This window comes from Mya arenaria, chromosome 1 (genome assembly GCF_026914265.1).
Source record: "Mya arenaria isolate MELC-2E11 chromosome 1, ASM2691426v1".
In the NCBI taxonomy this organism is placed as follows: domain Eukaryota; kingdom Metazoa; phylum Mollusca; class Bivalvia; order Myida; family Myidae; genus Mya; species Mya arenaria.
The window spans coordinates 12695435-12711623 of record NC_069122.1 but is presented as its reverse complement, the minus strand read 5'-3'; the positions used below and the strand labels follow the sequence as shown (position 1 = coordinate 12711623).

Genomic DNA, 16189 nt, shown 5'->3' with positions numbered 1-16189 from the left:
TCTGCATTTATCTAATTGGGAAAAAAATATAATTTTTTTGGGAAAATGAAAAAAAATTCGCAAGGGGAAACAGCATTTAGAAGGCAGTAAATTGCACTAAAAAATCACTGTGACACATGTTGCCAGACACATTATGCATGTTAACAGTCCTATAACAGTGGCTTTAATAATTGTTGTGTTATGCCCTATTTTTGAGTGAAAAACAGACAAGTGTTGGTGATCCCTCTGAGGGGCTCTTGTTGTTGCTTTTGTATTCTGTAGATTTAATTACATTTTACACCATCTGACTTATAATTCTAATTTTAAATAAATTTATTTTAGATTTGATATCTGATCACTATAAAACAACAAGCTGTTGTTTTTTTGTTTAGTAGTTTCATTACCTCTGACTCCAATTGTATACAAAAACCGATGATTAGCATATTTTTCTCCAATCCTTCCAGACACTATGCCAGCAAGTGATCCCTCCAACAAGGAGGATAAGGAGAACTCATGCCCCCGTAAGGCTGCACCTGGATCAAGAAAACCACTGACCCCTAATACCCCCAACACAGACATTCGAAGTTTCTGGAAGACAAAGAAAACTCCTAACAAGTCACCAATAATCAAAGAAGTGCTGGACGAAGATGATGAAGTTTGTGTTTGTTTATATTTGAGGTTTTTATAACTTAAGTTAATGAAGCTTTTGGAAGCTTGTGTTTTACATGAATGGGGGTTTAAATGTGTCACAGAATTTATAAAGTTCTTGTTAGAAAATCTGATTTAAAAAAAAAAAATTAGTTAAATAAAATGATTTGTTATCTAGGTGCTGTTGGCAGTGTTCTTGTCATCGTTCAAAATATTAACCTTCAAGTTTGTCATGATTTTAAGTTAAAAAACTTTCAAGATATTTATATAGAACTTTGTACACAGTCATGATACCAGTGAGAAATCATACACTGAGGAAGGCACATGGGTAGTATTCTGAAACCACCTTAGACTTAATTTAATGTAGTGATTTAATTGGACGGTAAGATTATAAGTATCTATCACGTGTTTCCAGTACGGATAGAAAAATCCGACCCGAGAGCATGCGCGTAAGCCGGTAACGAGGCTTGCCGAGTTACCGGTCACACAGGGTGCCCCAGGGTCGAATTTTTCAGTCAGGACCGGAAAAACATGGTTGATATTTTTTCTTGCATACCTAAAATTATGATTTGTGAAAAAATTGACGTAGAAAACATACTTTTGTACATTTCACCAAAAAGGGCGTGCTACGTTGTGTACTGACGTTATAAAGCGCAGTAATTTTAAATAACTAAAAATAGCGTTTTATTACGATTATTTGTTTTCAATTTTAATTGGAAGTCTTGCAAACATATATATTTGATTGCGCTTTAATTAAATTGCATAATATATTTTTCATAAATCATGCAATATGTGAAATAAGAAGTGGGGCATTGTTGCGCATGACTCACCTTACATGGGGTATGTAAGATGGGTTTTTCCAGCACTGGTCACATGACCGGAAACACGCGTCCGGTATGCAAGAATAATTGGCCAATAAACTGAATGGAGCCACTGAGGCATGTCTGAAGATAAGGATAAAAAAGATATTGATTACGATACAGACTTCTGGATTTAATCATTGTAAATTCAGTTAATTTGTCAATTAAAATTTCTTTTTCAGATTACAGCGGAAGTCTCAGATACAAGGGAGATAGATGATGAGCAGGAGACTGTCTTCCTTGGTTTGGTGAGTTGACTCCCTTAGTTTGTTATCATATGTGTCAGTTACTTTTGCAGTGGTCAAATCTTGCAAGCTCTGCATTTTATATAGAAGGTAGAGTCAGGTCGCTTTGTTATTTAAATTTCTAGCCTCAATTTCTTTAATTATCTTGTGGGGTACAGGATTTAAGTATATTTCATTTGCCAAATTACTTGCTTAAACTTAATTTTATCAACAAATCATAGTTTATCATGGTAATCTTAACAATTATTCCCTTTTTAAGTTTCAAAGCTCTTCAAAAGGAGAAAATCACACAATTATTACTGAAACAAATACAGTACGCTTAGGTTGACCCTGTTATAAATAACAGGTTCGAAAAAAGGGGGCCTGATTCTGATGACAGTGCATAAGTTAAAAACTTTATGATTACTGTGCTTCTGGGACGGTTTTCTTGACAGTACAAAAGTTATGCCTTTATGATTACATGAATGTGCTTCTGAGACTGTTTTCTTACATCTTACAATAATAACAAGTCATTTACTAACTGAAGTTAATTTCCCAATTTAAGTATCTTGCTGGTCATATGATATAAAAACGTAATAATTTCTGAAGTACTTTATTATTTATTATTGAAAATACATACTTTAATTTTTAATACATGTTTGATTGTTTTGAAATGCATGTGCTTTATAATCTGTCCGTGTTTTCAGAGGAGAAAGAAGAAGTTGACCTGGGCCGATGCACTGGCGAAAAGTTGCATTGAAAATGAGGGGGAAATGGAACAGGTTTGTGAACACTTAGTTTGGATCAGATGTAGAAGTTACCTTTCAAAACTTAGATGTCAAAATAACTGAGATAAAACCATTCACAAGTCACTGCTTATCTTTCAGATTGTCTCAAGGTTATTTTGTCTCTTGGTCAATATGTCAATATGCATGCTGTCTTTGAATATACTGTGTCAATGTCAAATGAAATTTGTGTTTCTTCCAAGTCTTTTGAACCAGGTGATGCACTCTACTGCCCCTTTCACTGCCGGAAATGTGCTGTGATGTTAAATCAAAGGCTCCCAATCAGTTGCTTTTGAATAAGATTGATAAAGTTATGTTTGAAAAACTATAGTTTATTGTTGTTGAATTAATTGGTTAAGGTTTAGTTCATCTTCCAAAAATACTTTAAAAAAATCACCCCTGTTAAGCGACACATTTAACTAATTCCAGTTTATTTGGGAATGGGAGGGATGGGGGAGGGTGTACACCCAGGTTAAGAACTCATATGCATTATAACTTATAAAAGTTGTCAGGTTAGGCTTATAGACCTTGATCTAACTGATATCTGAGAGTTCAGTTCAGTTGAGTTGATAGGTTTAGTTGCTCTGTTCATTTCAGGGTTTGGTTCAGTTTAACTGTTTCCGTGCATTCAGCATGTTCTGCCTAACTGTTTCTGTTCAGTTGTTATATAAATTCTTACTGTTTCAGTTCTGTTGTTGTAGTCATTCCAACTGTTTCAGTTCAGTTGTTGTAGTCGTTCTAACCAATTCGGTTCAGTTGTTGTAGTCATCCTAACTGTTTCAGTTCTGTTGTTGTAGTCGTCCTAACTGTTTCAGTTCTGTTGTTGTAGTCGTCCTAACTGTTTCAGTTCTGTTGTTGTAGTCATCCTAACTGTTTCAGTTCTGTTGTTGTAGTCATCCTAACTGTTTCAGTTCTGTTGTTGTAGTCGTCCTAACTGTTTAGTTCAGTTGTTGTATTAATTCTAACTGTTTCAGTTCTATTGTTGTAGTCGTTCTAACTGTTTCAGTTCAGTTGTTGTATTAATTTTTACTTTTTCAGTTCAGTTGTTGTAGTCATCCTAACTGTTTCAGTTCTGTTGTTGTAGTCGTCCTAACTGTTTCAGTTCAGTTGTTGTATTAATTCTAACTGTTTCAGTTCAGTTGTTGTAGTCGTTCTAACTGTTTCAGTTCTGTTGTTGTAGTCGTCCTAACTGTTTCAGTTCAGTTGTTGTATTAATTCTTACTGTTTCAGTTCAGTTGTTGTAGTCGTTCTAACTGTTTCAGTTCTGTTGTTGTAGTCGTTCTAACTGTTTCGGTTAAGTTGTTGTATTAATTCTAACTGTTTCAGTTCTGTTGTTGTAGTCGTTCTAACTGGTTCAGTTCAGTTGTTGTATTAATTCTAACTGTTTCAGTTCTGTTGTTGTAGTCGTTCTAACTGTTTCGGTTCAGTTGTTGTATTAATTCTTACTGTTTCAGTTCAGTTGTTGTCATTTTAACTGTTTCAGTTCAGTTGTTGTTGTCATTCTAACGGTTTCAGTTCAGTTGTTGTATTAATTCTTACTGTTTCAGTTCAGTTGTTGTCATTTTAACTGTTTCAGTTCAGTTGTTGTTGTCATTCTAACGGTTTCTGTTCAGTTGTTATATTAATTCTTACTGTTTCAGTTCAGTTGTTGTTGTCATTCTAACTGTTTCAGTTCAGTTGTTGTTGTCATTCTAACTGTTTCAGTTCAGTTGTTGTTGTCATTCTGACGGTTTCAGTTCAGTTGTTGTTGTCATTCTAACGGTTTCAGTTCAGTTGTTGTATTAATTCTTACTGTTTCAGTTTAGTTGTGGTAGTCGTCCTAACTGTTTCAGTTCAGTTGTTGTTGTCGTTCTGTTTCAGTTAAGCTGTTGCAGTCGTCCCAACTGTTTCAGTTCAGTTGTTGTAGTCGTCCCAACTGTTGCAGTTTAGTTGTGGTAGTCGTCCTAACTGTTTCAGTTCAGTTGTTGTAGTCGTTCTGTTTCAGTTCAGTTGTTGTAGTCGTCCCAACTGTTTCAGTTCAGTTGTTGTAGTCGTCCCAACTGTTTCAGTTCAGTTGTTGTAGTTGTCCCAACTGTTTCAGTTCAGTTGTTGTAGTCGTACCAACTGTTTCAGTTCATTTGTGGTAGTCGTCCCAACTGTTTCAGTTCAGTTGTTGTAGTCGTTCTGTTTACGTTCAGTTGTTGTAGTCGTCCTAACTGTTTCAGTTCAGTTGTTTTAGTCATTCTAACTCTTTCAGTCAAGTCGTTTGTTTTAATTTTACTGTTTAGTTTTTCTGATTTTGCTTCCATTTTTCTTCCTCTTTGAAGGTCAAGAGTTTTAATAATATTAATTTAAGTCTAAAGTATAAGTATAAAGTCTTTCCAAACAAATAATGTAATGAGTATTTCTGTCACAGATTATTTACTCCTTGAGTTTCTTCATAAGCTTGTCTTCTGTTGGTGGTGTTTTAAGAAAAAAATCTAGGTGATCTTAAAAACATGTCATTTTAACTAAAACACATTTAGTACTATTAGGACCAGCTCTCATAATTAATACAAGGAAAAATAAAAGTCATAAAATATAATAATGAATTTTGCATCAAGAAAAATTAAATATTGGCCCAACTGGAAAACCATTGAATGAAATGTCTATGAAACTTGGTAAACTCATGTACACATGTAGCAAATTTCATCTCTGTGGGAGTCATGCCCTTAATTGACCCACTGATTGGCCAACACCTCATACAGACATTGGCATGTGTGTGTGTGTGTGTGTGTGTGCGTGCGCGCGTGCGTGCGTGTGTGTGTGTGTGTGTTGTGTATGTGTGTGTGTGAGCTTATTTATACTCACACTCGAGCAAGGCTTTGGTGAGTGCTACAATAAGCATTTATAGTCATTTTAGTTTTTTTGGAGCATAGTGCACAGACAGAATGTAACCCTGGTTAGAGCTACCTTGGTTCTTTAACATGCACCAGTGTATTGCCATGACCTCACCCCACTGCCTTAAATACTAGACCCAAAAATAAGCTTAGTATTTGATTGCTCCACTAACCAGCTGGAGATTCCATCTACCAAAAAAATCCTGAGTTGAATACCTAAATATTTCTTCATGCTGCAGTGGTGTCTCCCAGACTTACAAGTTCCTGGGAAAGTTGCTCTATACCAGCAGGAGATGCCATCCACCAAATAGTTCTCTCATTAATGTCAGATTTGAGGGTAATTCACCTGGTGAATTAAACACCTTTCAATACCCATTCTGGCACAAGTCCTCAAGGGCGTCAGGGTGGGGTGTCTTTTACCTATGATTATGCTGCATGATAATGATTCATGGTTTCAAGATCAAGGTCACTTTTATGTATGAACAGAGGCAAATGGTTGTACATATTGGTTGTTTACTTTGGTACAGGCAAGCTGATATGGAGAATAACGTCCCTTAGGATTGTATTTGGGGGTAATGGGTTTCATGTAATATTATTTTATGGGTCAAGGTCACTGCTTGTATCTAGATACATACTATTAACTTTGCTTTGTACAATACTGTGATGTCACAAATTGGAAATCTTGATTTTTGGCATTACAGGGTTTGTAATTGTTTTATTGAACATTTAATCAGAACCCTTAAACATTTGAGAAAGTCCCTTTAATATTTCATCATGCAGAAATGGTGTCTCCCATTGACTTAAAACTTTGATTTGCACAATACATTAATGTCATAAATTGGAAACCAGGTTTCGTGGCATTGCAGGGTTACTTAAATCTTAATTGAACATTAAATTAAAACCCATATTTGAGATAATCCCTTTAAAATTTCATCCTACAGCCTAGCGTCTCGCAGGAACTAAACACTTTCATTTGCCCAAATTTTTTCGTCACAAATTGAAAACATGGTTTTGTTGCATTGTAGGGTTTGTAATCTTTTCAGTGAATATTATATTAAAACCCTATTACATTTGAGAAAGTCTGGAGTTGAATATCTTTAATTATATCATGCAGCAGAGGTGTCTCCCAGACAAACAGTTCCTGGGAAAGTTGCTCTATACCAGCATGAAAAGCCATCTACCGAATATTTCTCTGAATGATGTCAGATTTCACCTGGTGAATTAAACACCTTTTCATAACTATTCTGGCATGAGTCCTGGGTGCTTGAGGGTGGGGTGTCTATTGTTTTTGATTATGCTGCAATTTCTTAGCAAATAACCATCAAAGAAGTTAGTAAATTAGTAAGACTTGCAGGATTAATACTTACATGATAAGTGCTGTCTGTATGCGGGGGTTTAAAGTGTCTGGCATTTCGACCTGCTGAGACAAATTACCCATAATCTGTGTTAAATGTCTTTTGCGCATTCTCAGGCTCGCACTTTTCTGTCTTAAAAAGTGATTTCGATGACAATTCAGAAGAAAAGTGTGGATTTTTTTTGTTCCACATTAAGCTTGTTATTTGTCACTTTTTTTTATCAACTTCCATTTTAAATTTCTTTCCTGTTTTTGCATTGAATTAAATTCTGTTTCAGAAAAGGAAACTTGACAACTGTTTAAATTCTGGCATACATGATATTTGTCTTTATGTTTTATGCTCTGAGGAATCAAAATTAAAGTTATGAGTTTTTATCCTGAATAATTAATTATTTTGGATAATAAATGCCTATATTTTGAATAAAATGGAATGATAAAAATGATAAAAATTTAACAAGATATAAAATTACATCCATTGTTATATGACACAGATATTTATTATTGTTGTCATAAACCATTCAACTGTTTTTAAAAGGTAATCATAATAAAATATCATCTTGAATTATATTTGAAATAGAGAGAAAGATATCAAAATAAAAAATAATTCTCTGAGGGAAACTTGACTGAATTTCTTTTAAATTGTATTATGGAATGTTTTTAAAGAGAATCTGAAGTTCATCTTTAAGCCTTCACATGACCTTGAACATAATTATGATAAAAGCTTACCTATGATAAAACAGTTTTAATGCAATGGGTCCCAGGTAGATTAAGTAATAATGATAGATGTATTTACCTGTCTGATAATGGCTTTTGTGGTTGGCAGATCGGCAGGTTTCCTCATTTTTTGTCCTGTTTTCTGACAGCTGTTCTGATGTCTGCTCCTTTTCCCACGAGTTTTGTCTTTCTCTGTCTACAGGTAATGTTATGACTAGTGAAGTTGGAATTGTTATGTCAGAGTTCCTCCTTTTTGACCTTTTTTGTGATGTCACAGCAACTGCTTTCTGACCTTTGGTGTGTGTCAAGAGTGTATGCTTTCTGACCTTGTTGGGATGCTTGACTGTGTAAGCTGGTCTGCATTTCAAAGAAAAAGAATAAAAGTGTTGAGAAAGCCTTCGTGTCAATCTCTACTGTTTCCTGCAAAAAAATGGCCATATCTCGTTTACTAGTAACAATATTCACTTGCAAATGAGGACACATGTTATCACTATACGCAATTGCATAGCAAGGCCCTTAAGCCTTTATTTATTTATTATTGAGAATAATGTCCCTGTGGCTTGAATAAAAAAAGGTGAGTGATGGTGTTCCCCTAGCAGCACTCATGTTGTAAAGATATATTGTGATGCCAGAGTTGCTGCTGTTTGACCTTATTGAATGATTTCATGACATGACGGAGTTACAGATAATAATTGTCCAACGTCATTGAGTGTTACTTCACACCATAGCAATAAATTGATTATCTCTCAATTATCAATGAGTATTTTAAGTTTCTATTACCGTAGCGTTTAATCAATGAACAATGAATGTCTCTTATTATTTCGATTTTTAAAATAATTGCGTACTAACGCAAAAACATACCTTATCTGCAACTCCGACATACAATGACTCAGACAATGGATTAAGGTTGCTGTTTTTCTGTAATCTTTATTTCCAATATATTCGAGGCAGACAGACACTATTTATCCATCATCTTCACATTGACTTTTCCCAGGTGTGTAAGAGTTATAACCCCAGGGCAGTCTGCTTTTCTTCATGAAATTTGTGCCTGTAGTTTTAATGTGTTTGGTGATTTGTAAATATGATATATCTTTAACAGACAATTTACCCCTCTGTTTGCACTGTTGCTGTGATCTTTCAATTTCTGACAGAGTAAGGGGGTTTTCACCAGTTTGGTTTTATCAAGGGAAAGCATGCTTTACATCATCATCGGCAACCGTGACTTGATTATGATATGCTTCATAAATACTTTGGGACATTTGACTGACAAAATATCGTTTTCATGGATTATGCATGAGGCAGGACAGACAACTCTTCTTCCAATGAATTTGCATGTTACGATTAAAATACTCTTCAATAACCCGAATCGTTTCAGTAGCCTCCGTGACCATGTGGTCTGGATGCTGACAAAACTGGCAGACCCGGTTCAATCCTGGCTTTTGCTAGAACATTTTTCTACAGCAAAGCATCTGGTACCGTAAGGAACCAATTAAACTGACTGATGAATTATTCATGATTGCAAGATTTTTGTAGCAAGATCACCAACAGTACACAACGAAGCATAACATAGTAGTGTATCGGAAGGGTATCCGACAATGGCTTTACATAGTGTTATTGCTGTCTTTTAAAAAAATGAAAAATAGGTATCTTGTGGAATTGTGATAGCTGTAATGTTGTTAGTGTATTATGAAACTTAGTACTATGTGGCAAAAGACAATGCATGTGTATGTAGTGATGCACATGACTATTGCTTAATAATGAAAGGGTGATACCTGATTACCGGTAGTAGTCATTGACAATCAGTGAAAAAGGGACAAGGGTTGGCTTCTGCTTGTAGGGTTGCAGGCCACAAAGCCCATACACTCGTTACAGCTTAATTCCTCTGATACCCTCTCTGTTATTCCACAATGCTGTAGGTCCATGCCCCCCCCCAACAAGCCATGGTAATGAATTTATGAAACATTATGACATGTTCCCAATAAATCACTTCAATGATTATATCAGGTATTTCAGTAAGTTATGGCAGAATTTCATGTTTGACTCATCTATAATGAGCTTTGACTTGTATATCGGTTCTAAAAACATAAATAAATGTTAGTGCAAATTGCTTAGACACATAATTGACCTACAGGAATAGTTTTAGTAAGCTGAAAATCTTGTTGAAATCTTTATTTTAACATTAAAATATATAACATATTGTCGGTCGTGTCAGATTTTGTCTTATTTAAAATTTTATCAACAACAACCAAACAAATACTGTTTGCGCCTTGATGCTGTAAAGAGAGGTCCTTAAAGGGGCTAGACACCAGATGGTGTGAAGAGAGGTCCTTAAAGGGACTAGACACCAGATGCTGTGAAGAGAGGTCCTTAAAGGGACTAGACACCAGATGCTGTGAAGAGAGGCCTTAAAGGGGCTAGACACCAGATGGTGTGAAGAGAGGTCCTTAAAGGGGCTAGACACCAGATGGTGTGAAGAGAGGTCCTTAAAGGGACTAGACACCAGATGCTGTGAAGAGAGGTCCTTAAAGGAACTAGACACCAGATGCTGTGAAGAGAGACCCCTAAAGGGGCTAGACACCAGATGGTGTGAAGAGAGGGCCTTAAAGGGGCTAGACACCAGATGGTGTGAAGAGAGGCCCTTAAAGGGGCTAGACACCAGATGCTGTGAAGAGAGGTCCCTAAAGGGGCTAGACACCAGATGCTGTGAAGAGAGACCCCTAAAGGGGCTAGACACCAGATGGTGTGAAGAGAGGTCCTTAAAGGGGCTAGACACCAGATGGTGTGAAGAGAGGTCCTTAAAGAAACGAGGTCCTTAAAGGGACTAGACACCAGATGGTGTGAAGAGAGGCCCTTAACGGGGCTAGACACCAGATGGTGTGAAGAGAGGTCCCTAAAGGGGCTAGACACCAGATGGTGTGAAGAGAGGTCCCTAAAGGGGCTAGACACCAAATGGTGTGAAGAGATATCCCTAAAGGGGCTAGACACCAGATGGTGTGAAGAGAGGCCCTTAAAGGGGCTAGACACCAGCTGGTGTGAAGAGAGGCCCTTAAAGGGGCTAGACACCAGATGGTGTGAAGAGAGGCCCTTAAAGGGGCTAGACACCAGATGGTGTGAAGAGAGGCCCTTAACGGGGCTAGACACCAGATGGTGTGAAGAGAGGTCCTTAAAGGGGCTAGACACCAGATGGTGTGAAGAGAGGGCCTTAAAGGGACTAGACACCAGATGGTGTGAAGAGAGGGCCTTAAAGGGGCTAGACACCAGATGGTATGAAGTCAGCAAATACGTTATTTCCACAAGACAAGACAAGATACAAGCTAGTATGAGGCCAATAATACATCAGTTTATATGATTAAAAATAACCTTTTGTTGATGTCTCAGCTGTCAGTTAACATGTGTTACAATAGCGCATAATGGTTTCCCAGTTTATAATGTGTATAATTAGCATTTGAAAGTCACATGATAAGTACTAGGGATGCAAACGAATATTCAAATATTTGATCAAACGTTTGGTATTCGAATGTCAAAATTGGTATTCGAATATTCGAAAAAAAGTTAAATTAAGAAAATAAAACACATTTTGCCTTCATCACTGATTTTGTTTATAAAGTTTGTTTATCTTGTTTTTACAACAATTGGCGCCTAATGCCAGAGGTGTGAATGTGATGACTAGTTACGCTCGCTTAATGTGGACATATCGTCGGGTACTATAAAAAGCCCCCTACTTTTACAATAACCGGTCATCTTCCGGGAGGAACGTTAAATGGGGGTCCCGTGTGACAGTGCTGTACACTGGTGCACGTTAAAGAACCAAGGTAGCTCAAACCAGGGTAACATTCTGTCTGTGCACTATGCTCTTAAACCTAAAATGACTAACAATCTTAACGGAGCACTCTCCAAATTGGCAAGGCCCGAGTGCGAGTATAAATAAGCTTACATACACAATAACTGGCTAGGGATCGGCTTTAACACCGATGTGTTGTCTTGGCTGCAAATTATGCTGTGCAACATAGCTCAAATCGAGGTGATGATATGAATGCCACAATAATGTATTAATATTGTGCTACAATAAGGTTGTTGCATATATGTGCTTTAAACTGTTTCCATCTTTTGATACAATTTCGTGCTTTGAAATGGATTTAAGTATATACTTCCTCTATTTTTGTACAACAGATGAGTCCAAACCACTTATGTTTTCGTTTTACTATTTTACTAGTTCCCGAGTTTGTTTGGGTTTTCCATAGTTATAATTAGTTAGTTGAGAGGTCAATCTGAGAACGAGGCTGATTATCCTATGGAAAGACCCTCCATTGGCACAAAACACTGTTTGACTAGGAATCCATCTAATTTCACATTGTTTACAAAAAGCAGCGGCATTGAATTATTCGATTTTGTTGTTTGTCTGTTAGTAATGTATTGCTTTTTTCTTCCTGAAAATGGAGGGGAAAATCAGGGTCCGCCGCGCGTACCGGCTATGACAAAATAGGGTTAAAATGCCCCGGCTATTACTTTAGCGAATAATAGTAGTAGTTTACTACATCTTTTAAAATATGTATTACGGTAATCGAAAATTCAAATATTCGATCAAAAGAATTACCGAATATTCGAATATCTATTTTGCCATTGATTTGCATCCCTATTAAGTACAGATACATATATTGCTGTATTTTAAATTAACAAAGGTTTACGTGGTAGACAGACCCAGTAAATTACAAATAAGAAAAAAATATGCAAAAAGGTTTTTGACAATATTAATTTTTCTTGCAATCACCTGGCCCCAATTTCTCGAAACTTCTTAAGCTTAACAGGCTTAAGTCGCTTATTTCAGTTAGCCAAAATACATACTGAAAATGGATTTTGATAAATGAAAAATGGTTTATTCTGATAATCATACAGATTATTCCGACATAATTTCTAAAAATTCTTGAAGAAGTTAATATAGCACATTTTATAGAACAACAAAAATAGTGAGATTAGCTTAATCCTTTTATAAGGGACTTAAGAAGTGTCGAGAAATTGGGGCCAGGTGTCTAGTCCCTTTAACTCTTGCTTTTTTAATTGCTGAGTGATGCCCTATATGTCCCTGACAAACTGGGAAAAATGGACAAGGCTTGTCATCTGCTAGCAGTATAACAGTCCACAAAGCAGGTACTCCCATCAAAGCTTTATTCCTCTGATACATTTACTTCTTTTCCACAATGCTGTAGGTCCATGCCCCCCACCATGCCATGGCTTATAATTTATTTAACACCATGACATGTCCCTAATAAATCACTACAATGATTATATCAGGTATTTCAGTAAATGATGGCAGATTTCTGTTTGACTCATCTATAATGAGCTTTAGCTTGGATATTGTTTTATTGACATTGTTAGTACATAATTGAAGAAGGAACAATTTTAGTATGCTGCAAATCTTGAGAGCTTTGTGAAAGAAACTACATTTTAGAATTAAACAATAAAAATGTAATTGATTTATTATCAGTTTTTCTCTTTGAAGAAACCTTAAAGCACATACACCCAATAAATTCTTTATTTTATTCTTTGAATTTTACCCATCATTTCATAAATTACGGCCCAAGTTTCACTAAGATATATAAGTGATGAGTAAATTATTGAATTTATCTACGAAATAAATTAAATTATGAAAATTGCAAATTCTGATTTATGTTTTTACTTATTAATATTTAAGAACAAAATAAAATATGTTGTCTGGTATATCTAAATAGGGAAATTTATTATGCATTAAGCATTTGAGGGCAACTTTATGATCTCTGAGTAATTACTCAAATATATTTCTTGCTCTATAATTAATTTCTTAAAAATATTGATGTGCATTAAAGGCATACCAAACTGAAATTCATTTTTATGCCCCAACAGGGCAGCATACATAGTAACCGGACTGTCTGTCCTTTCCACAGTCTGTGATCAATTATTGTAATATACTTTAGGTCTAGGGAACTCAAACTTGTTAAGCAGGTTGGTCATGGCCAGAAGATGAACATTATCAATTTTGATATCAGTGAGTCAAGGTCACGGTAACACAGAGCAAAAAAAAATTAAAAAATATTTCCAATCAATAACTGAAGAATGTTAAGGCCCAGTGACCTCAAACTTAATAGGCATATTGGTCATGACCAGTAGCTGAACCATATTGATTTTGAGGTCAGGGGATCAAAGGTCAAGGTCATAGTAACCTTGAGCTGAAAATCTGTTTCCAAACAATAACTGAAAAATGTATCTAGGGCTTGGTATTTTGTTTCTTTTGTTTTTGATATCAAAGTTTTTAAAAACATCATCCCAATTTATGCTTTTCTAGATACATACATACAAGTTCAATTGCCCAACAATCTCCAAAGACAGGAGTTCTATCACTCTGGTATCTCAGAAAGCTTTTGCCCATTGCCCAATAAACCTGGAATACAGCTGAACTTTTTTTCTAGTAAGAAAGCCAAAAAAATAAATGCACCTGTAGTTTCATTGAAGAGCGGAGATGTATGAACACATTCAGGGAAAAAGAATATTTTCAAAAATATTAAAATGTTTTCAGAAACCTCAACTTTTTATCCATTTGGATTGCCTCTGTTTTTAGCAAACAGCTAGTCTTACATGACAGGCTTAGGATAGCTGTTGCAATAAAAATGCCTTCTTTATGATAGTCCATGGGCATCTAGCCAATCACTTTCATTACACCTGTCAAGACACATAAAATACTCAGCTTACCTAATTAATTCTTCTAAATATGCTTCTTAATGAATAAAACACCTACTTCACTTGAACAATTATATTTGCTTCTTTTTTTCATGCAACCCAGCATGTGTGCAATGGTTAATTATTATAGTGAGGCAATATCATTGGTTAAACTTAGACACTAAATCATCTCCAGTATTATTCAGAGCTCCTCGGCCATTTTTTCAAAAACAACCTCTGATGTATTTGGACGATTTACATACTTCAAAACTGGTCTGTTTAAGTCCGCTGCAAATAGATCGCGTAGTAATCTTATTTAGCAGTTAAACTGTATGACTTAACTCTTGGGAATCTTAATTATGTTTGCAATAAAACACTTCACTGGCAATCAATTTAAACTGAGACCAATAAATACAACTCTTAAACACTACATTTAATGAATGATATTATTCAAAAATTTACGAACTACTTCAACTGATGTACCGGCATACATCCGAGGTTGTTTTCGATAAAATGGCCAAGGAGTTCCGAATGCTCCAGTATATATATAATACTTCTACAATCAGATTAAGATTCCATATCAATTCATATCTGTCCATGCCAGCTTGAGTGTTTTGTAACCAAAGTTTGTTCTGTAGATTCAAATATGAGCCAATGCGAGTTTATCAATCTGTGAATGAACAAAAGTTTTTTGGCACCCCCTGGAAGGGGTGACCTAAATGGAACAACCTTTTTTTGGTTTGACATATGAGGCCGAGTAGTTAATAAAATTGTTTAGTTAATCGTACGTTGTTAAAATTTTAATGATGACATGTTTTGAAACACATAAGAAACATTTTTAAGTACGAAAATAAATGTTTGTCTTTCCTGAGCACGCTTTAAGATGAAACACATAAGAAACATTTTAAGGTACGGAAATAAATGTTTGTCTTTCCTGAGCACGCTTTAAGATGAAACATAAACCATTTTATAGTACATTTTTAACAGCTTGTCTCATTGCTGTGATTTATTTATAGAGAAGCATAGCAGACAACATTTTCGGCAGTTGTATATGTAGTTATTCAGCAAGTCGTTTTGTCCATGTGTGCTTGAGGAAAGGTTGACTTGGCAGCAATTGTGGATCTGTCCATGTATGTACAAGCAAAGGTGGAATTGTCATCAAAGGTGGATTTTTCCATGCACTCATATGCAAAAGTACCGTATTATATCACGTATAGGACGCTAGCATAGATAGGACGCAGGCAAAAAAATAGTTGAAAAAAAACGGGTAAAAACCCTTAATATAAAAGATAGGACGCAGCAGAAAAATGTCAAAATCAGAGCCGAAAAATTGAGGTTGGTCAAGTATTTATAACATATATCGAAGTAAAAAAAAAAATTGTATATAAGGCATATTTCGATAGCTGGCTTGTGTATTTCGATAATAATCATCATATTTCGGTAATTTAGTGTACACAACAATGATAAAAGTATAATAGTCCCTACACGCCTTCTGACTGACAGTCAACCGTTGCAATAGTACCGACATGCCTTCTGAATGACAGTCAACTGTTGCAACCGTTGCAAAACTGTGTATTGTCAAAACTGATGATTGTTTTGATAAGGCTTGTCGCTGCGCGGATTAAAGCATGTCAGGCATAATTAATGTGTGTTGGTAATTATCCTTGCCAGCGGAAGGCACTACGGGTAAAGTGCGAACAAACTACCATACGGTATTACCATCTTAATAGTTTGTTCTATTGATGTTTTTCTAATGACAGACATCAGGTGTTTTTCACACATTTGAAAGGATTTGATAGTGACAATAATGCTACTTTGCGTTATGCAAATTCCTTTATTATTTTTTTAAAACAGTAAGATACAACAAAATGTTTTGTAAAATATCGAAACATTAAAATCATGAACAAAGATAAATTGATATTTACCTTCTTTCCCGATTTCCGTTGCCGTTATAACTAAATCCAGTTAAAGTGCTGACTCACATCGAGTTTTTGTGAGTAGCGTCCCTTTTGTAAAAAAGTAAACACTCATGTTTGTTTTCAATTTATTTCTCAATAAATCATTTTAAAGTAAACATTCA

General features: G+C 35.6%; 1 protein-coding gene across 1 annotated transcript in view; it reads left to right on the top strand.

Moving 5' to 3' along the window:
* The window catches only part of LOC128236452 (uncharacterized), a 60216-nt gene that overhangs the window by 8846 nt on the left and 35181 nt on the right, over positions 1 to 16189 (top strand). The window contains exons 9-11 of the mRNA XM_052951317.1: positions 444 to 634; positions 1670 to 1735; positions 2419 to 2493. Coding sequence (XP_052807277.1) covers positions 444 to 634; positions 1670 to 1735; positions 2419 to 2493 — 332 coding nt within the window. The remainder of the gene's footprint in view (positions 1 to 443; positions 635 to 1669; positions 1736 to 2418; positions 2494 to 16189) is intronic.